The 24,559-nt window shown below is 33.6% G+C and overlaps 2 protein-coding genes across 4 annotated transcripts in view; both read right to left on the bottom strand.

Annotated features, from left to right (window-relative positions):
- Positions 1-24,559, bottom strand: part of LOC134853121 (inhibitor of growth protein 3-like) — a 446,221-nt gene that overhangs the window by 231,042 nt on the left and 190,620 nt on the right. The gene's annotated exons all lie outside the window — the stretch shown is intronic.
- LOC134853179 (gamma-glutamyl hydrolase-like) lies at positions 162-24,559 on the bottom strand. Of its 2 annotated transcripts, none has more exons than XM_063869137.1 (3): positions 24,364-24,559; positions 22,477-22,663; positions 162-844 (listed from the first exon to the last, which is right to left on the bottom strand). In XM_063869137.1, the coding sequence occupies exons 1-3, from the start codon at positions 24,538-24,540 to the stop codon at positions 189-191; spliced, it is 1,020 nt and encodes a 339-aa protein (XP_063725207.1). In that variant the 5' UTR covers positions 24,541-24,559; the 3' UTR covers positions 162-188. The 2 variants fall into 2 exon arrangements, with proteins under 2 accessions (XP_063725207.1, XP_063725208.1); XM_063869138.1 differs by lacking the exon at positions 162-844 and adding an exon at positions 3,922-3,975.

Here is a 24,559-nt window from a genome sequence, read left to right as displayed (position 1 = left end):
ATAATTTAAATCAGCACTGTGCAATGAGGCTAAATTAGCGAATATTTATTCATTAGCCAAGATGAAATTCCATTGAGATGAGTCGAATTATTTCTATAGTTGTTCCGAACTTCTTAGAAAAACAAACAGTCAAAGATATTTATTTTGAGATGATTGAAAAATATTTTGAAATATCTAAATTAAAGATTTTAATCGAAATAAAATTCTTGTAGATTCTGTGTTTGATTATTTGTGAGTTTGTAGTTCCAAATTTGATTCTTCATGAATTCCTCAGAAGCGTAAACGTTGCATGATTTTTTCATTTCCTCTGCGAAAAAATTAGAAATAAATTGCATAACTTTAACAGATTCAATTGAATGATCGATTTTATCGCTGGGTGGAAGACGAAACTGATTTGCTTCTACATGCCATTGAATACCATATATGGGCATATTTTTGTGCTCTATCGTGGACAAAAACTCTTGCCCGTTAATGTCCATATTTGTCGAAAGGATATTAAACGCATCTTTGAGTAGCTTCGATTCTTCGTAGGTTCCAACAAGTGTGGAATTTACGTGAAAATTAGCTGTACTGTTTTTGTTTTGAAGATGTTCATACATCCAAATTGGCATTTCTGAAAATAATGCAGATGATTTTGCCGTTTTAGTGAAATTTAAAATCATCGACACGTCTTGGGTTCCGTTAGTCGTTGTAAGAGGGTCTATTCCGTGGTTGAAAATACGAAGAAGTGCTTGAAATCCGAGACAAATTCCGAAGATTGGGAACATTTTTCCTGTTTCATGGAAATCCTTCTGCGACCATTTGACAAATAAGTTTGCAGTGTCATAGAAACTGTCGCCAACTCCTAGAATTAAGCAAAATGAAGAATGTGTAAATGGGTTGAAATTAACAGCCCACCGACATAACGCTTTCGGGAATTAAATGTTAACAAATTGAATGCAAATTAAATGTTATGATGAAAAATCATAACTTGGTCTACTTGGTATAACAGTTATTTCAATTCGATCTGCATCTTTTTCGATTATACAGCGCAAAAATGATCTTTTTAAAAAAAAATTGCTCAAACTGAGATTCAAACACAAACCCAGGTTCACTTTGGTTCGATTAGCTCATCTAGGAAAATGACCCCAAATCGCGAATGCAATCCGTTTTACGAAAAACTGGATATTTGTCAATTTTGAAAATAATATCCGCTTATAAAGTTCCATCAGTTAATTCCATCTCTGTTAATTTTCTCGCGTCTAGTTTTTTGAATTTTGCATCTACAACTCTATTCTAAATCTATTATAAAAAAAAACAAAGTTCTAATTAACAAATCACAATACTATGCCAAAGCTATAAATGTTAAGGTTAATCTCAGATAAAGTTATTGGGCATAGGACTCAGTAACTTCCAATTAAGAAGCACCGCAAACCCACGATTGCAATATCCAGATTGATGAAGACTAAGGCAAAAAGAATAGAAGTAGAAGCATCCATGGACTCTTGACTTGCACCAAATCATCAAGCTAAATGAAAAAACATGACAAATAGACGGTATATGGGAAACTATTCATTAAAGGCAGTTACACCAGAAAGTGTTTTTGATAAATTACGGAAAAAATAAGCCTCATTGTGTGTATTTTGATAGCATTAAAGTTTGTGGTTAAATTTTTGTTGTTCTAACCCGGAGACCTAATCCGAAGGTTACTTATCTAAGTTGACAAGACCGTATATATGTTCAGCACCAATTAAGCGATGACTTATTTGCAAGCGCTCACCTTGAAAACAACAGCGCTCGCGCGAGTTGAACCAGCAATCACATGATTGCTGGACAGCATAGCATCACTAACAGATCGCCACAATGCAACGACCCCACAATACCGGAGCGCCAAATCAAAATCGAGCTTGAACAAATTGTGGTCTTTACAATATTGAGGGTTTGACGAATGCATAGGCAGTAATGCATGCTGCTATGCCTCCGATTTGTATTATCAAAACGAAGCCAACAGGCTGTTGGAAAAGAGTCAATGAACGCAAGGAAACCAAAAAAACTGACTATTTTTTTTTACATAAATTACAGCTTTCGAGTTTAAGAGAAGCCAATAAATGCAAGTATATTCTTCGAATATATATCCTTAAAACTCTTTGAATATAAAAAAACAATTTATGATGGGCACTTTCTGATAACCCAATTTGAGAACACTGGATCAAAACATGAAAGTTTTGTTTCCTTGCTGGGAAATATAAATTGAAATTTATGCTCAAAACTAGAATTCGATCACATTTTCCGGACTTTTACAACTGCTGTTAGCCTTCCTTGCACGAAATCTGCCTTCATTTTAGCAGGAAAGTGAACTAAACTAAAGCTTGAACAAATTCTGAGACTTTTGCTGAAAAAAACTTAAAAACATATTAAGACCTATACAAGGGTCTTCACTTCGTTCATTGACTCTTAAAACATAATGACTGATTATGAAGAGGTCACATTATCAGCCTCTCCCTCAAAAGGTTGGCGCTGGGGGGCCGACATCAAATTGTGGCTTTTACTTGTGGGGAGGGCGAAAAAATTTGTAAAAATTTTTAGACCGGGCACAACAAAAATTCTCCGTAGAGAGGTAAATACCTGGTATATTGGTCCTTTCTCTCGGAGAAAATTTTTTAAGATTCAAAAGTGTTTAAATCATTATGTTTGCCATGAATGAAGACACGCTATGGAAAAAATGGGTGAGGAATGGCTTTAAGGTTTTTTTCTACTGTTTGTAGAATATTGTGTTCACACTTCTATTAATGAAAACTCAACTTTGTTTCAGAAGTACAATAAATGGCAAAACAACACGAAACAAGTAGTTCAAAAACAACTATTTAAAATAAATAGATAATATAACTTCGCGTAAATAAAGCAAATAGCAAGAAACTCAGCGATGCAAAAATTTTGTGCCATATTTTTGGATGTTTTTCGCAAGTGAAAATAGCAAAATTACAATTCCTTTACTACTTCAGCAATTGAGTTATTCAACAAAAACCTATTTTGAAGCTGACCTAGTGGAACCTGATCTAAACTACATTTTATGATTGGATAAATTAGATATTTTACCAATGTAAAGTATTTAATATTAACCAATCATGATCCATCTAACTAACAACCCACTTATTTGTAAGTGCTGAAGTTACTTGTAATTTCAGCACCAGAGAGATTTGAATTTAACTTAGAAATTAGTTGGACTCTCCCGAGTACTTCAGCAGCCGCAATAAACCAGTATACCCTAGATCTATTGAGCCTAGCAGAGACTAGTTAAACAACCTGAGACTAGATAGTATAAGAGTAAGATTAGGATCGGTATTAGACTAAGAAGTTGCACGAATCTATCCGGCCGAAAATAAGATAGCGTGACGAGCAGACGGTGTACCCTATCCGAAATTACTCTATGAGTTAACCAACTCGGTCCTAACTCATCTGGTGCGACCATAAGTCTCGAACAAGACCTTAATAGCTTAGAATTAACCAAAATAGATTAGAAATTAGACAAAAACATTTACAAAATGTTATACGACAATAATTTAATCGAAATGTCTCTACGACTCAATAGATCAGAGCCAATATTCCGAACCATAACAGAACTACCCGGAATTGGAAGAAGACCTCGAACCAGAGACGACATACGACAAAGTAGAAACTTGCCATATAGCTATATGATAGTTAGGCAAAAACCAGAACAAACTTTTATATTTAGAATACTACTGGCAATGAATTTAGATTTTCATTTGCAAACATAAAACCTTGAAGTTAATCTTCAAAATCATTTCAGGCGCTAAACAAAATTATTAATATACAATAACGATTGATAAAAAGATCTAAGATCGTTTTCCTAAAACTCTGCAGTAATATACAAAACATGTTTGAAAAATATTTATTGAAAAATAAAAAATAAAAATTAGTAGCATGACAATAAATGGTTAGTAATCATAAATCATCCTGTTGTTCCAGCTCCATCACCTAAAACATAACAGCAATCATAAACCTACTAATATCATCAAAACACTAAATCTTTCCTTTACACACATTTAAAAATTTATTAAAACTTAAATTCACTTAATTTTAAAACCAGATCATCAAGGCTTATCCTTGGATCTTAAATCATTTTCTACTTAATTAAATTTCAAATTTGATCATCAAGGCTTATCCTTGGATCAAACAGAACAACTTTGTTCTCCCCCACCCACTTAATTAGTGTCTAACGACCTCAAACGTCGATTCACTACCCAACCCTTTCTAAAGACCTAAGACTAATAGAAATTTTTAAACAAAACTAATCATTCAAATTAGGATAAACAGTGAAGAACTTCGGTTATTCATCCTTCACTTGACCCCCCCTCTTAACAGACCCAGGATAAATCTTAGACTTAGTAAGTTTAAAATAGTATCTAACGAACTACTCGCGTTCTAATTATACCTGAACCTTGTGGATCGATTTACTATTCTCCAACCCTTGAACACAATCACTACCCCTAAGTAAGATTAAGTAAGTTAACACCTTAACTTATACTAGCCACGAGAAAGTAAAAAATCATTCTTCGGAATCGATATACTTTTCTCTCCAACCCTGAACAAACAGACCCAGGTTAAGCTAACCAAAAAATCGTAAGAACTAACAGTTTAAGAAAATAGAAACCATTTAACAACCTTTTGCATCCGTCATCCTAAACCTTATGTCATTTAAAAACCTAGGAAATAAACAAACAATCGTTTTACACAATGGTGAAATAGATAACAAAAAATACGACCTTGTAATCACGCCTCATACACAAACAGTTGGATACATTCGAACAAAACGACAAACACTAAAAAGAAAAATAATAACGAAACAAAGACAAATAACACGAAAAAGATTTTCAAAAAATCGAAACGCATTTTCAGAATCAGAAACCAACAGTTTAGACGAACTTTACAAACTAAAAGAATCAATAGATAAAAATTGCCCACTTCACGATCAATTATATTTTTCTGACTCAGAAACAACTTCAAATTCATCAAAAAGAGGAAAAAGAAGAATAAAAAAGCAGTATAAACACAAACCAGTACATTTATACAATTGGAATCAACCAATTCGACACATTAATAATTACATATTAACAGTCATCGAACGAAAAAATGAGCTCAACGCACACCCCAGGTGAAGAAAGTCCAGATGATGATGAAATCTTTCCTTTTATAGTAGATGCAACCACTGATAGAGGACAGCATATATTTTGCAAAAATTTACTATTAAATTTATTTGAACCCGGAATCAGTCCATGTAAAACAGAGTTCCCAGATGTAAAAATCAAAAGACAAATCATAGACCACTACTTAAAAGATATATGCAACATAACACAACAGTATGGAATCTACTCCATAGAATTCAGCTCACCAAACCATAATAATAGAAAATATACAATTCAAACAGACGATCTTGATTTAGAATTTTCAAAAGTTTTTTCAGAATATATAAAAAGCATCCAATATCATAACTCACAAAGAGCAAACTCCATATTCACCAATGAAGTTTTCGCAATAATATATAGTTATATTTCGATATTAGAAAACGAAATCCCAATAACAAATGTCTCACCGACAGAAACATCTAAACATTTAAGAGTACGACATGAAATCACACTACTCTCTAGTTATTTAAACATCATTAAAGAAAAATTCACGAAAGACGACGTTTCACAACATACAAAACACGATCTACAAAAAATTTTGGCATGGTTCATAATAGATTATTTCACACACAATATTGATTTAATTGCACAAGCAAGAAAAAATTTTAGACCCCAAAACTCGAACGATGATACCGCTATCACAGAACAATCAGATTATGTTTGGGACCCCGAATGGTCTCATCCCGCATTTATAAGCTTCCCACAATCAATTTCAAGTCAAGCAATAAGTACGATATCTTACATAAGAGATTATGTAAAAGTAATACCACTCACCATTGATGCAACACCATTAAACTAAAATACATTTTTGCCCGATACACAAAATAATAGTTTAAACTCTACAGTCATACATAATGAAAACCTCAATGGAACTAGGAATCTTACTCAACAAGATATCCAGACACCATCACACTTCATAAATGAAGAAATTGTACACACAACAACTACACAACAAAGTATTTCACCAATACGCCCAAATTTAACAACACCAAGAAATACAAATCCTTCACAAACACAGGTAACCTTACAATCAACCGTTAAACCTTCGGTTGCTCCTAAATATTCACATATGGATTACCAAACATACAGACCCATGACAATACCATCAAAAACACGCAAAACATTCACTAGAAACAACTTTGCAGACCATAATTATAATTATACACATCCATCAAAAACATATAACCAACCACAAAGAAATTTTAACCAATATACAAGATCTCGAAATTGGGATAACCCAATGACCCAACCTAATTCAATAAATTTCCAAACAAATCCTCCACAGGATCATAGTGAAAATTACCCATTTTTTCAACAAAATAAAAATAAAAAACAGACATCTTATCAGATGGATTATTTATCCTCAGATGATGATTTCTTACAACCAGATATATTTGCACCAAATACTCAAGAATATCGTAGACAAGGAATACAGAGAACACGTACAAATCATAGAAATTTCTCTCCACAACCAATAGATGCACAACATCAACAACCAATTCAACAACAAAATCTAATTAATACACAATCTTTTCAACCAATTCAACAACAAAATCCAATGACTGCACACTCGTATCAACCATCACAAATGCAAAATGAAATACCACTCCCATATTATCTCCAACAACATGAAATAACAAGAAACCAACTTTCAAATTTTTCTCAAATGCCAAATGCAGCAGAATCATTACAAATGACAATGAATCCATACCTTATGGGTGGATCATCAATAACATCAAACAAACCTTTAATGGTTTTCACAGGAACAGACCCTGAATACTCTGTAGAAGATTATTTAAATGCAGTAACAGCAAACCTGATTTTAAATATTGGACCTGAACCAATTAATACGCCACTACATCAAAATTGGATACATCGACGCACAGCGTTAATACAAACAACCTTAGATGGCGCAGCCCAAAAATGGTTTTCAGTACTACCTCTAGAAATAAAATCAAACTGGAAAAGGTTTACACAGGAATTTTCAAAAATGTTTGACTCCGAAAGAAACAAACAACAACAAAGAGTTTTATGTAATGAAATTCGCAGATTACCAAACGAAACCATCAAGCAAATAGCAGTACGAATCGAAACACTAGTTCGAAAAGCATATTCATTAAATACACATGACTATAAAAACACAAAGATGACAGAAATCTTAATGATGACCTTAACACCACAATTAAGGAAAATAGCAATAAAAAAGAGAGCATCCCATCCTTCTTCAATTCGAGAACCCGATTTAGATTTTCGAAAACTAGTAGACAAATTAGAACAAGCAGAAATCACGATGAAACTAGAAGAAACGGAAAATCTGAAATTACAATACGTTAACAGAATTGAAACGACTCCCACTAATATTAATAATATACAGGAATCAGAGACAGACCTCGTTGAAAAAATCACTGAAATACTCAATATTTACGAAAAGAACCCAAACTTTAAAGGCAAACCATCTTTCAAAAAATGGTGTAATTATTGCCGACGATACGGACATAGTATTTCCGAATGTAGACAAAAACAGCAAGACAATCAAAATAAACCTCAAAAATATAAAGAACCAAATAAATCATTCTATCAATACATGAAAAAAGATCAAAATCTACCGAACAAAACAGTCTACAGCAACAACAGTTCAGGAAAACCACTCCCGAACAATACAAATTATACAAGAAATCAATCACCATATAACTCAAGTTATAGAGGAAGATCACCAGAACGAAGAAACACGAATAATTCATCACAAAATCACTACAATAGACCAAATAGTCGAAATAACTACTCCAGATCAAATTCAAATACACAACGATTTGTTTCTAGATCTAATTCCCAATCAAGAAATAACTACTATCCAAACAACCAATCACGAAATTCATCATACAATAGGAATAGAAACTACTCCTATAATCGAAATAGAAGTTATTCAAACAACCGAAACCAGAATTACCCGAACAATCAATCAAGGAATAACTCATATAATAGATCGAACTATAACAGACCAAACAATAATTACCAAAACAGATCGCGAAATAATTCACAAAATCGACACTCAAGTTATAATAATCGTTATAGAAATTATTCCCAATCACCACACCGGAATAATAATAACTATAAAATTCTAATAATCGCCACAGAAGTAGTACACCTAAACATCAAAGACAAATCAATCAAGTACAATCTAATCCAGAAACAACATCAGACCCTCCAGGTATTGATGACACAGTAACTGATACGTTACAACTCAATCAAATAAACTGTACATCATCAGATTCAGAAAGTGATACTGAAAACACTCTTTCTATCAATATGATAAAAGTCGAAAATGACTATGAATCTGTCATATATGAACAACCTTTTTCATCACACATATATGAAAATCAATCAGAATTTCTTCAAAATTATTACACTACACCCATAAATTCCACACCAACGACGCAAGAAACAAATGAGATTAACACTACAAATCAAACCAATAAAAATACCAAAACAAAATGCTTGAATACAAACCACATTTATCAAAATATACAAAAAGAACAACCCAAAGAAAAAATTTGGACAATACCATTTCTCTTAGAAAGCCCAAGAAATAAAGAATTTCAACCACCAGACCTTGAAATAGATTTTTTAATTGATTCAGGAGCAGAATCAAACATAATAAACATCCCCACATGGAATGAAATAAAAACTTTACACCCAAAGCTAACACCTCTTGAAACCTCCAGCAAACTAGCAACAGCACAAGGATCAACATTGATAAACTACGGAAAAATCCAATTATTTCTCCTCCCCACCAGAACAATGGAGCAAAGCAAAATTTTAAATAAGCCATTTAAACAAATATTCCATATCACTGATATTAAATATAATATCATTGGAATACCATTTATTTCGAAGTATATACCAACAATTAACATACTAAATAGTAAAATATTAATCAAAGATAAATATACAAAAACAAAAGAAACATCCTTAACATTTTTTCAAAGATTAAATAAACAACCACCATTCTTTTCAAAATTCTACCCGATATTTAACCAACAAAGAAAACACCTAAAACCACTATCAGGAAATATCTATAATTTTTCAATCAAACAAGTTCACCAATATGATAAAGAACAAAACAAACAAAAATTTTATATGTCAGAATTTGAATTCAAACCCATTCACAAATTTTTCAAAATCACAATCTCATCCATAAAATATTTGAAAAATTCGAATTCCGATATCATTTCCTTACATGTCTATAACAACACACCTTACCAAGTAACATTACCTTTAGGACTTTTAGGATATTGTGAAACCAACGCTACAATATCACCAATACACGAAAAAGCCTATCGCGTAAATAATATACTCCAATTACTAGATATTTGCCAATCTACAATTCTTAATGAAGAATTATCTATAAATAATATAATAAGTAACGAAAACAGAAATACGGATTATTTCACAAAAACTCCATATTTCAAACCTACATTCAACATAAGTAACTACACAGAGGACCAACAGAAATTTTTAACAATGTTTAATTTCCAACATTCACAAATAACACAAGACGAATTCGAAAAGTTAGCCAAACAGCTAATTAAATATTCATCAGTCTATGCAACATCAAAATTCGATGTTGGAAAAATCAGTTCATCACTACATCTCCCGTTAAAACCAGACGCAGTTTTCAAAAAACAGAGAGCAAGTAAAGTACCAATTCACTTACATGATAAAGTGAACAGATTACTCGATATTTTAGAACAATACAACATTATATCACCAGTTAATAAAGAAGAACAACCAAAAGGGAACACATTTATCAACCCCGTTATCATTCTAGCTAAAGGAGAATCATTAAAAATCGTTCTCGATGCTAGATACCTCAATTCACTTATAGATGAATCAAAATGTAATTGGCCCATTGAACCAATACAAGTTATTTTAACAAAAATAAACGGCAAATACTTTACAACCGCCGATATGAATAGTGCATACAATCAAATGCCAGTAGATGAACAATCACGACGTTTAACACAATTTGTTATCGGAAACCAACAATATGAATTCAACCGCTTATTCTATGGAATATCCATAGGACCAGCAGCATTTTCAGCTTTTATGAGCAAAATTTTTAGACCACTAATACTCAAGAAAAACGCAATCACCTATTTAGACGATGTTTTTATGCAATCACAAACAAAAGACGAGATGTTCAATGTTTTAGAAAAATATCACCAAATACTTCAGAACGAAAATCTGAAGGCCGCCCCCGATAAATCACACTTCTTTTTGACAAGAGTTAAATTCTTAGGACATAATATAGAAAGAAAAACAATCACTCCATTGAAATCACGCATTGACGCTATTCAAAAACTTCAACCACCAACAAATAAAAAGAAAATCCAAGAATTTCTTGGAATGTTAAACTTTTTAAGTAAATATGTTTATAAAATGCAATTATATCTACGACCATTTTATAACATCCTTAGACAACAAAATAATTTTGAATGGAACACAGAACATCAAACACGATTTGAAGAAATAAAGAAACTTTTAACTGAACAAATTTCAAACACAATTCCAGATTCAAATCAACCATTTTATGCAATGTGCGATGCTTCGAACTTTGGCATCGGTGCAGCACTATTACAATCACATAATGGTACAAATAAAATGAACCTCATATCAGCAAATTCTCGATTATTCACTCAAGCAGAGCTACGACTCTCAACTCTAATGAGAGAATGTACAGCCATAATATATACACTGACAGAATATGAATTTCTGATACTTGGATCAAAACATCCAACAGTTCTTTTCACAGACCATAAACCAATCATCTTTCTCTTTACACAAAAATCTAACCCAAACCACCGAGTTTACAGATTTCAACTAATTCTAATGAAATTTCCAAACTTACATATAGTTTGGACTGCAGGAAAAAATCTTGCATTACCAGACACATTAAGTCGAAATACACCACCTGAATTACTTACACGAAAAACAACAGTTGAAATACCCAAAAACATAAAATTCTACCTTGCAGAAAACGAAACATCACCCCGATTGGAATGCAAATATGCAGTAAAAACTGATATTGAACAATCACAAATAAATAATTTACAACATTTCCCACTTTATCTAGATTGTCAAAATAATCATTATGAAGTTGATCTACTTGGAACATCAACTTTCAAACCAATCCCACATTCTCAATGGATAAAAAATAACACCCAACAAAAACGAACAAAACAACACCCGCCTAAAAAAGACCATTTTCCACTAATTGAAAAAGAAGATTTAACTGATAAAATAAATTTATCAGGACCACAAACAAATGATTCAAAATACACAATAAATCAAGTTTTTGACCTTCACGACCCACTTGATACAATACCCTTATCTAAATTCGAAATTGAAAACATTTTTCTCCCTCCAACAGAAACGATTACGATTTCAACACTGAAACAATATCAAAATCTTGACCCGATAATTAGACAACTAAAATCATGGCACAAATATAAAACTAAACCTGTCAAGGCAGATCCAACCATTCTAGGAAACAAAACACTCCTCCGATACTTTCGCAAATTTAACAACACAACAATTAACGAAAATACAGACCTTTTGGAGTATAACCTGAATGAATCTACAGTTCCATGTCTCCCTTTAAGTATGATTCTTATAGCTTTTAATATTTCACATACACAAAATATTAAAGGACACTCTGGATCAGAAAAAACATATTCAAATTTTATACAAAATTTTTACTTCCCAAATGCACCAATTTGGATAAAAGTACTATGCAATGATTGTATAGTATGTCAACTAAATAAACCTTACCCAAATCAAAAACAAATAGCACAAAAACAAGATTTTAAAGGACAAAGCTTGTACTTTAACCATCGTATCTCATTTGATACTAAAGGACCAATTTCACCCTCATCCGAAGGAAACTCCTACATTATGGTAATTGTTGACGCATTTACACATTATATAGCACTTAACCCAGTACCACATTGTAACGCTTATTACGCTTACACAACACTCTATGAACACTGGATAGCAAAATTCGGACTACCAGAAATTTTAGTCACAGACAACGGTACAGAATTCATAAATAATGAAATTATCACACTATGTCATTTATATAACATTAAACACAAACCACGTACATCTCATGCACCTTGGACAAACGGCTTAGTCGAAGGTATGAACCGTTCATTACAAGAATATCTTAGATGTATCATCAACGGAAATGATACAAAATATACCGAATGGTCAGCAGATGTAAAATTATTTCCCTTAGCATATAATTCACAAATTACGACAACTTTAGGAATGTCACCATACGAAATGGTTTTTAACCAAAAGCCACGCAAACCAATAATGTTTACAGCAAATTCTCATAAAAACGCACAAGGTTATTGTCAACCAAATAAAGACTCAATTTGTTATAACCTACCTTTACATACACACGATGAAGATCATTTTCATCACCCACAAATTCTTAAACTAGCCTCCGGTACACACACCGAATGGATTCTAAATAGAGATAAAAAACACAATGAAATTTATCAAAAAATAACAAAAAAGTTATTACAAAGACAAAACATTAATGAACAAATCAATTCACGTTTTACACCAGCCTCCGAATTAAAAATTGGAACATTTGTTTTAATACCTAATTTTAATACTCAAAAAGGAATTTCTAAAAAATTACAACCCCTTCGAAAAGGACCATACCAAATAATTGCAAAACCCACTGATGTCACATATAAAATTACCGACTCAAACAAAAAAGAAATCGTTCAACATCGAAACAACCTATTACCTTATTACCCAAAAGAATACGCACTCCGCGAATTAACTCAATTATATTCTTTCACAGGATTAAAAATAATTCAAAATGAACCACATCTGAAAAACACAGAACAAAATGATAACCCCACCGAAAATCAAAACACAAAACCAACCGCCACCAAAAACAATACACAAAACCATAAAGAATCCCCAAAACAAAGAAAAAATAGAAAAATGACCGAACAAATAATACCCCAAGAACAAATCGACAAATCAGAAAATAGAAAAACAACAAGACTCCGAAATCAACCACGTAAAAACTATAAAATATTCATCCCCCAATCTAAAATTTTAAAGAAAGTGGAATTTCAAAAGTAATTTTAACATTATACTTCACTATCTTGAAACCTCCGAAACATTTTTCATTTACATTTTTCAAAATAACATGCTGACAAGTACACAATAATTCTAGTTCAAAATAGACCAATAGGATTCATCCAATCCGTCACTTTCTCTAACTCAAACTAAGACCAATTAGACGAATCATATAGAACTCCAGGCACATCTATAACTATAACTTTACGACCTCCAGGTCAAAAATAAGCAAACCACTCCAACTTGACAACTAAAATAAATATCACCATAATACCGTACCCCTCCCTTATCTAATAACCCAAAGATCAACAATATTTCCCCAACTCAGACCACGAATACCCCCAAAACAAATTTGTTAACTTAGCCTAAAGTAACAAAATGAACATTTTAATTAGCCTAAAGTATAAATATCTCACCATACCCCGGATCATTTGACAAACAAAAATAAAGAAAAAGACGACCTCCCGATCACCATGAAAATTGCCCCCAACAATTTTTTACAAAACTCAACCCACTTGTCAAAAAACTAATAAATAATCCGACCACACTAGAAAATCGCCTCAAACAGCAAAAAATATTCGACCGAGAGATCATTTCTTAAATGCTCTTCTCTCAATCAGTTACTCAAATACTCATAAATCTTAAACATTTTTTTACAATACTTGAAACCTTTATAATATTTCTTTTTGATATACTTGAATCTTTTCTAATAATCCTAATCATTTTTTGTAACATTTTTTTAATTTTCTACACTATACTCGAACTATTCCTCCAACTTTCCAAAACCCTTGATTATATCCACAGGTACGATTTATACAACTTGTCTAAATGATACGAACAATTTTCAGTAGAACTGATATTTTTTTATTGTTTGTAATTTTCATAACATTTTTATCATCCCTCATTTTGACCATATGTAAATGTATAAAGAAAGCAATCTTCACATTTGCCCTAGCAACAATCCTCCTAATTCTTTTTTTAGAAGAATATTATAATAAACATAAACCTTCCCACTAAAGTAACAATTCAAAAATCCATCAAAAATTGCTACCCAACAGTCACAAAGTCAGTCTTCACCGACATCATCCCAAGATAACCAAACACCACCTTCAATTACTCAAAATCCTCAAACATCTACACGAATTTCTTTTCAAGACAATCCATACACTTTTGAAGAACGACATGCTCGTTTATCAGAACCACTAGAACCAGTTCAACGACAAGCACCTCTAAGCGAACCAACATATAACCTATACCCAACACTACCACAAGAACTAAGTAGAATAAGAAATCCTAGTCAAAACCAAAATACAGTCGAAATAGATAGACAAATTATACATCCTCGACGAAACAGAAATTTTCAAACTCCCCGAGTTCATTTTGATATACCTCAATCACCATCACAAAACACTCCAGAAAACCCCATTGGTATATTACCAGAAACCCCTACGCTTCTTTCACAACGTAGCACCTCAAGCCTACCATCAGATTACTTAGGTTCAACACCAACATCTGAACAAATACGTGAAAATCCCTTTAACCCCCCAAACCAGGCATCACGACTACCATATTGGACAACACATTCATTTACACAAGGTGAATTAAATTTAGTCAATAATCCAATAGATATTTCTACGGATACAACAACATCCTCATCACTACCAGAAACATTATCACTACCATCAACACCATCAATAAGCCAGATTTCACCACCACCTTTTAACTTAAATTTTCCAAATAATCTCGACGCCAGATATCGAGAACAATCATCAATAAATATTCCTTTAAGACTAGATTGGAATACATTTACAGCACCTCCACCATTATTTGGACAACATCAAGAAAGTAACCGCCTTCATAACTGGGCACTTAATAGATTACAATATCGCCAAGATATTCACAACGATATCCGTGATCACAATATTCAAATACTCCAACAAAACAGTTTACAATTAAAGTTTGAAATCACAGTTAAGTTAAACAATATTACCCAACATCCCTACCCATTAAACCCACCTAACATAACAGCTCAATCACTACCACCACCGTTTATAACTACTGAAGTAATATACAAATACGACAGATATACCAAAAACACAATTGGCTACATTACATTTTATAATCCATACTCAGGATTATCATACACATGTATATTCTAAAATTATTAATTTTTCTCCAACTCCTTTTTCTAGTAATCTCAAATCAAAACATAAACCCTTCTCCTCGTACAGGACCACAAGATTTATTAGTAACACATTACGATTGTGAAGAAAATGAACAAAAAACACTACATAAATATGCAATAAATCAAGTATCACAATGTGAAACAGAACCACAAGCTATAGAAACCACAGATGTAATAGCAACACTCTATTCAAAAGCCCGAGCAACAACAGTTACAGGTTATAAATTCACAGCAACATTTTCCGAAAAGAAAGTACATTGTTCACAAGTCTCGAACGGAAACAAAAACCGACTTGACCATGAATCATTCTATCAGAGTAATATAGAACGTCTTTTACATCTCAATCCCGACGATTGTAAAAGTGAATTACTTAGACTAAACATCACACAAAATAAAAACTCCGCAAGAAAGTTAGTTAATTTTCAAGTTTTTTCAGACTCTGTACATCAATCACAACTTGAAAGACACCAAGGACATATAAAACTAGACGAAAAATACCCGTATAACGGCGCACACGGACGATTAACCTATGACCTACACGATAAACATTGGATACCACACATTGGTATAAATGACCCATCAAACTGCAAAGCAGACACAAAAAATAAAGGATACCAAGAAATAATGTTTTTCGATTGGAAAATACAACTCGAAAAAATACAACTAACACGAGATTTATCAGATAATACAATGATCTATCAAGGAATCCGATTACCTTGTAAAAATGATCAAGGTTATTGCGACCCTACAACGAGAACACAAGCAACCATTGTTTGGTTCCCCGAAGATACATGTACAACATTTCAAGTAGCAAAAATACACGCTCGTATGATAAAATTTCACGAAAAATATTTTATACAATCAATTCCATATGAACAAGTCCATCCATCACGAAAACTAAGTTCTAATTTTAGAAACATAGACATTATAGAAAATAAATTGACACGTTTTCAAATATATCAAGAAACAGAACTTGCATGTAAATACAGGAATCCACTTCACAGAACACAATACTCTGAAATATTAGTTGAATATGAAAAAGGATTCGACATGACCACTGGAAAAGTAAAAATTGACCCATATGCCACAGGTCATCCTCCAAACGAAGGAACATCCTATATACCAGTTAATTTTGAAAAAAGCAACGGACAACCTGGTGGACATCTAAAACCCCATGACACCAGAAGCACACGCTTACAAGAATTATCACTAATGAATACTACATATTTCGGTAATATCCACTATGATATTCATTTAGATATGAAACTAGATTATACAATTAGCCGAATTTTTCAAGAAATGTCACTCTCCGAATTAGAAACACTACACCAACTATGCGAATTAGAACGAACACAAATATTACAATCACTTGCACTAGCAGTATTAAAAATACCCTATGCAGGATACTTATTATCTGGAAATAGATCAAATTTTTTAGACTATGAAGGAAACATCTTATGGTTTTATACTTGTACTAAAAAAGTATCACCACTATACGTTTTTGAAGATAAACGATGTTATAAAAGAATCCCTATCTTTTATAAGAATAAAGTACATTTCGTGGATACACTTTCACGAAGAACCTATTTCTGGGATACCGCAGTCCCATGTGGATCAGAAAACAGCCACAATGTAGTACAACTAAACCCTGATGAAAATAAATATTATCTTCTCACTCCATATCCCACATTAATGCAATCACTCAAAAAATTTTCACCAGAAAGCATTCGCGCTATTGCTCGAAACCCAAATATAGACTTACAATCAATAGGAATCTATTCAAAATCAGATATTCAACATCACATTAGAACACAACAATTCCAAGAATTATTAACACAAATGGACACTATACAAAGACAATCAATAGATCAAAATTTACGCAAACTTGCAGAAACCGCAGGATTTGCCGATATCTACACGCAAGACTATAGCGGATATTTTAAAGACATTAAAGATTATATATATCTAAACGGTGAAAAATACCGTCCCCAAGATATATCACCAATTAACATTTTTAGCTTTGTTACACTCAAAAATGAGATCCTCGATTTTCTAGGATGGCCCTACTACATCTTAGAAAAATTGACTATTTTATACGCAATGTTTAACTTTATTGGATTTCTTTTCTCACTTTTAAAAGGAATCTACAACACATGTGCTATACACACACAAGTAAACAGACAAGCAAGCGTAGCACGCATACTCTTTGCAGGATTTTTTGGAATCTTTTCTACATCTATAAACAAAATTCTTTTAGACGCACAAATAAAAGAATATAACACAAAAATAGCAACACGACAAAATACATACGACGAAGAACATAACAATGTAGACATAACGCCAACGGCACCACAATTACCACCCCTACCAAATAACCATCCACTATCCCTAGTCCCACGAAATTTTCGAAATTTAGCCATCACACATAATCCAAATTTTCGACTCACCACATCACAAAGTCCCATCCAACATATAATGACACACCAGTCACAAGATGATAATACTTATGAACAAATTATTGAACAACCCCATACCACCGCTTTTCAATCTCAAAATAATCATTTTTTTAGCCCACGATGAGCCGCCAACTTGGATCACTACACCGATCAAATTCCCACCCAACCAATCTTACCTCTCCAATCCCAATAATACCACTTTTTGCTTTTCCGCCACCCGATTTTCCATCCAGTAATGTACCATCAGGCATGAATTCCGACACTAATTCACACATCTCAGTTTTATATTCCATCTCACAACTCAATAACCCGAATATTGAAACACCCGATGAATTTGCCGACTCAGAACCATCCCCATCCAATAATTTTAATAACTCTTCTAATTTTTCTCAACCCCCTTTTCAACCCATATTATCCAATAACCCTGACCCAATCACTCCCACACCCTCTTATGCTTCCCAAGTTACCCCAACCTACTCCTCATACCATTCTGACCAATCATCTCATTCTCCAGACACCCCCCGAATCTCCCCAGAGCTAGATAATTTTATTACCCTCCAACAACAACCCTACCACCTCCATACCCCAACAATAAACCAAATCTCCTCCACAATCAATTCATCCAACCCCCCTACCCCTACACCCTCTTCAAATTATACTGAATCATTAGCACCATCATCCACATCAACTGAATCTTCACACAATACTAATAGAGCTTACCGCACTTTTAAAAGAAAGTTCCCCAACCATCCTTTCCCAGCAAAACCAGGAACAGCCCGTGAATACATCAACCACCCCAAGCATACTAACACAAAAGAATTTTTAGCCATCACCTTACCCTCATTCCCACAATACACCTTAAACACCCCCCACGACACTAACGAAACACGCAACTTTGTAGATGATTACGTTTTAATGCCCACTCTCTCTTGGACCTCATATTATCATTTTACTAACCCTCTTTGCTTACCTTTATCTAACACTCAAATCGATATAGAGCGAAATACGGACATGCTATATCGACTCACTACACCACTAACCGCTAGACAATTTACTTACGTTGGATATAAAAAATCACTAAAAACACACACTGCACCTAGAGCTAACGAATATACACTCGAATACTATGATCACAACATCATCAGAGCTAACCAAGATCAATTCTTAGACGACGATCGCTTCGCTAACCCACAAATTATCGAGAAATTTTTCATCAAGACACCATATATATTTACACTAAACATCTTCGACCGAAAGTTTGATCACATTATTTCAGAAGCACTAACAGACACACAAGCATACGAAAGTTTTAAAGAACGCTTCCAAATATTTTCACTAACCTTTCATTTCCTTGCACCACACGAAAGAGATTTACACTGCTCACACGATATTATGTTGCGCACTAAACAAACCCACACATATAGTTATTATCGCTTCATCCAAAATCACTTTGACCTACACACACCCTCTAGACAACCACACCATCGCTTTCAATTCATTAATTCCAAATACACTTCACCATTTTTCCTAAATTTCACATATTGCATTAAAGATACTAACCTTCATGGTATTCTTCGCAATTATGATCCCATAACCCAAATGTACATCTTCTGTCCCATCACCAAGACCTTCAACGCCGAAGAATCCCGACCCTTCCTTATCCCGCACGAGTTTGTACAACCTATAGAAATCCCAATTTTAGAATTCATCCACAACACTAAATTCAATCACAAATTATATAATCTAATCCAAAACACACCTTATGAGTTTGCAGTTGGCACTGAAGAACTAACCACTATTAAGGCACTTCAATTGCTTTGGCCACTGCTTCAGACTAAAAATATCATCCGCATCTTAGCTAAACTACTAACAACTTCAGAACTAATTCACGACATGTTCCCCCACGGTTTTTTCCCCGACGACTAACAGGTAAGTATGAATTAAATGAATATTACTAACTAATTAAAATATTAAAAAACTCACCATACTTTACCCATGTTTTCTTTAGATTTTTAGCCTTCATCCGACAATCACCTACAAAAACCACAAAAGACAAATAAAAATCGCAAATTTCATCAAACAGATTTCAAAAATTCTATTACTCTCTTACACTTATAAATTTATAAATTTAATACCAATGCAGTAAATTCATTTCTAAAATTTTCCCCACAAGCAGTAAATCTAATTATGATGATAATTTGTAACTTAAAATTCCCCCATAACTAGCAGTAAATTTCCAAATTCTATGCAGTAAATTAATAAAATGCAATTGCAGTACTAACCTTTTGATATTCTCATTCATTCGCACAGAAATTCTATCCACACTCGCACAGCTCGCCCACGAAGAATTGTTTAAAATAATGAATTTCAATTTCAAGTTTTCACACTCAACAACTCTAACATATAATAACATGTTTGAAACTTTCCTTTAACCCGGTTGGAAAGGAATCATATACTAAACAAAACTAACCAACGCAGCTTACTAAATACCACAAATCATAGAATAACAGCATGACTAAGAAAAGGAAACCAACGGTACCCAAACCGGATTAACCCAGTTTAAAACTGGATAATTTATTCTTTTGAAGACTATTATAAAGTCTAAGAAAGAAATAATAAAACACAAAAAAGTCGAAAGACAAACCCATACCACGAACAATTTGCTTTTTGGAAAAAGGACATAACCAACAAGACATAAGAAAATTCACAACAAACCCAACATAAAACGTTGTCACATAACAGGACCCCTCACAAAAACCGCATGAAATCATACTCCCACTCCTGGCCTAACCCACCAGGAAGGACGTCCTGAGCATGCTCTATAGCCGGCCTAACCCACCGCGCTACATCCACGCTTTGTGACCACACCTCTATTTTTAATAAGAGCTACTCAAGTGTGAGTAACTCTTCAAAATAACCGAACTAAAACAAAAAGCTTTTGTGAAAACAACTAACTAAAATCATAATTAAAAAATATTAAACTAATAAATGTTTTATAAAATGTAAATTACATTATGCAATACATAGATCAGAATACAACACCAAGGACGAACATCTAAAGACAAAACGACCCCACTACACTCGAGAGAGAATGACCAACCACAATCGATATGCCACTCACAATCACAACTCAAAGGATTTAGAGTACGACTTGACTTCGCAGAAAAGGACTTCATTGAACTAGACCAATGACCACCTCGATGTTCAAGTATACGTACAGATCCGAGTAACCAGGCATCCCCTCCACGCACAATCTCCACGCCATTCCCAAACTAGATCAGACACAAAAGAAGTTCTCCACGCAGAACAGAAAAACCTGACATAGCCAACCATTCTGAAATCAGATTTGAGTTTGTTGCAAAGACTTAGTCGTTGTCACTAGAAGACTCAACGTCTTATGTCTCTAACTCCAGCTTCCTGGAACTTCTTTAACAAAGAGGAAACAGAAGAAATATGATGTTCGTCAAACACCAACGTCCATCATCCATCCTTCGAATTGCAGAAGAACTATTCTAAAAAACTCTGTAAAACCCGGATGGGTGGAACCTGATCTAAACTACATTTTATGATTGGATAAATTAGATATTTTACCAATGTAAAGTATTTAATATTAACCAATCATGATCCATCTAACTAACAACCCACTTATTTGTAAGTGCTGAAGTTACTTGTAATTTCAGCACCAGAGAGATTTGAATTTAACTTAGAAATTAGTTGGACTCTCCCGAGTACTTCAGCAGCCGCAATAAACCAGTATACCCTAGATCTATTGAGCCTAGCAGAGACTAGTTAAACAACCTGAGACTAGATAGTATAAGAGTAAGATTAGGATCGGTATTAGACTAAGAAGTTGCACGAATCTATCCGGCCGAAAATAAGATAGCGTGACGAGCAGACGGTGTACCCTATCCGAAATTACTCTATGAGTTAACCAACTCGGTCCTAACTCACTAGAAAAAGAAACTAAAGTATATAGTATATTCAACCATATTAACATATATTGTTTCCATATCAGAGATTATTCAACAGACAACTGCCAATTTACATTACTCTGATATGTAATGTTATCAAAAGGCCAGCTTTAGGCCTAGTCAAGTGGCGCTAATTAAGTGCATGATCCTAATTATGGTAACCTGTTTGTAAGTAGAAAAGTGGCAAGGAAATATTTAAGATCATTTATCCACGAGGGATAGGACCAACATACAAGCTGTACAGCTCATCACGGCGAACCGCTGTTGTGCCCCTGCTTAAGAACTACATGCAGGAGACCCAAATAGGGAGTCTATATGGGTCTTTTTACTTATTCCGCCAAAATAACCTAACAACGCATCATGTTCTAACTGGACGATTGCTCGAACTATGCGCTTCTGTTGTTTAAATTTTCAACCAATCAGAATTGAGCATTTTGTTTTCTGCTATCATATTTTAAGAGTTACAATTTTGGGCGTATAAGGTAAAATCTGAAATAGGGGGTCTTCTCACTAACCAATACTGACGTTGCCCCCTGGTATTAGCAGCCCATTAACCCTCTTGTAAACCTCTCTGTAATAGTCATCTGACTGGTCCATCAACACAGGTACAACTCTCAAACCAGCTTGTTCCATCCATTTCACATACGTGGCCCATAACACGTAACGACCACTCTGTTGTCCTTTGGGCTCGTAGATGTTGTCCTGTTAATCAAGGGCTACAGGAATGGTCGAGATTGCATCAAATTTTTTTAGTTGTATAATTTAATTGAAAATTGCACAAAAAAGGGGGAAAATCATAAAGGTTAAAAGGAGGTGTCAGTAAACATACACGGACACTGTTTCTTATCGAGAGCACCAGCAAATTTGATTTCGACAATTTTTTCTATTTTTTCTCAGCCTCAAAGAGCTAAATATCTTTTCTTATATGTTTTTTTTCTGTAAATGATAGCATCTTTCAGTAGAGAAAATGGCACCAAAAATCTTCAAGAAAAAAAAAACAAAAATTGAGAGATATAAAATCACTATTTACCATAACCAAGAGCCTTTTTTTAGGAAAGAGCATGTCATTTACCGAGGAATTCAATTCATTTTCCACATTTTTAAACTCTTTTTGACACCCATTTTTGATTGACCGGCTCTAAGTTTTGTATATAGTCAGTAATATATACTAAGTTTATCTTCTTTAAAAAATTTACTAAAAATTTGGAATTTCTTAGTGATCTCTTGGCTGTTAATAACTGGGGCAGAGACAATAAACACATAATTAATACCTCGAAATGCCTTATTGGAAACTTTGGCAGGACAATTTTTGAGGAAGGTTTTGGCAGGGAAACGCTTCTGATATCACTATTTCTGCAACAAAAATCCCAGTTAGAGATAACTTTAAGTATTTTGGAGTTTCTGAGGACAAAAATTTAAACTAGTAAGCAAAGACTTGTTGACTATGTTTGTTGCAATTTAAGCAATATCAATGGTGCTATTTACAGAGCCCAATCTGATTTCTCGAGGAACATTTATTCTTTTCTTTAAAAATAATTTTAGCTTAAGATTGCTGGGCGAAGATTAACCTCAGAAAACTTCTGATGATGCAAAAGAGATCGTCAAAACAACTTTTTTCAAATGCCACGATATAATACCGTTTGGGACTGTAATTTCACAATTGTTTCTGTTTTACGTTTTAATCATGTGTGAAAGAGACTGAAGATGAAATCAGAAATGAATCGCATTTCATTTTTAGACTCTAAAACTGGACCAACTACTCGCGCTCATTGCAAAAAAAAGTTGCTAGCTAAACTAGCCTAACTCGGAAACAAGTAATAAAAAAATCGATTGTAGTGACTAAAACTAATTTTTACATTTTTTGAGCTTTCAATGAATTTTGTCTTCTTTTCCCCCACCCCTTTTAAGCATCAATTTTATGATGTAACGAGTGATCTTACAAGGTTTATTATGAAGACTAAATGCTTATTTTTTATTTAAGGCCATTAATCCACGAGGGAAAGGACCAAAATCCTTTTCATGGCATGATTAGTCGTCATGACAATGTGTGGACAACTCCATGATTCGAACAATTTCTTCTTCGGTTTTTCGAAGAAAGTTGGAAGATGTTGGAAAAGTTCAGTTTTTCTTCCAACATTTTTGCTTCCAACCTTTCCCAAATTGCCCAAAAACGGCTTTTTTACCTCGTGTTTTCTTATTGAAAAATTGGTCTGTTTAATTTTTCGAGAGCACTCAAACAAAAAAAATTAGTCGACGCTAAAAAAAGCTGATGGCATTTTCGATACTTCTTTGAGAAGCCCCAAACCATAGCAAAAAGGGTAGATCCGCGCCTGATCATAAGGACTAGTTCAAAACAAACTCAAACGTGAACTGAATCCTATTCAACATGTGACAATTCCTGCCTGGGTCAGAATTCCCACAACGGGTACGTAGTTTGGATCTGGTAATGGGCAGAAGTTGTGATGAACCTCATCAGCAGTAGGTATTAATTCAAAGTAATAATTAACAGAAAGATAAACAACACAGCTGAAAGTGAACGCTAAAAATGCTGAAAACATGGCCACTGCAAAGTTACGCATTTTTATTATAATGAATCTA

The sequence above is a fragment of the Symsagittifera roscoffensis genome, chromosome 8 (assembly GCF_963678635.1).
Source record: "Symsagittifera roscoffensis chromosome 8, txSymRosc1.1, whole genome shotgun sequence".
Taxonomy (NCBI): Eukaryota; Metazoa; Xenacoelomorpha; order Acoela; family Convolutidae; genus Symsagittifera; species Symsagittifera roscoffensis.
The sequence above is the reverse complement of the archived record's forward strand: the minus strand, read 5'-3'. Positions and strand labels throughout refer to the sequence as shown.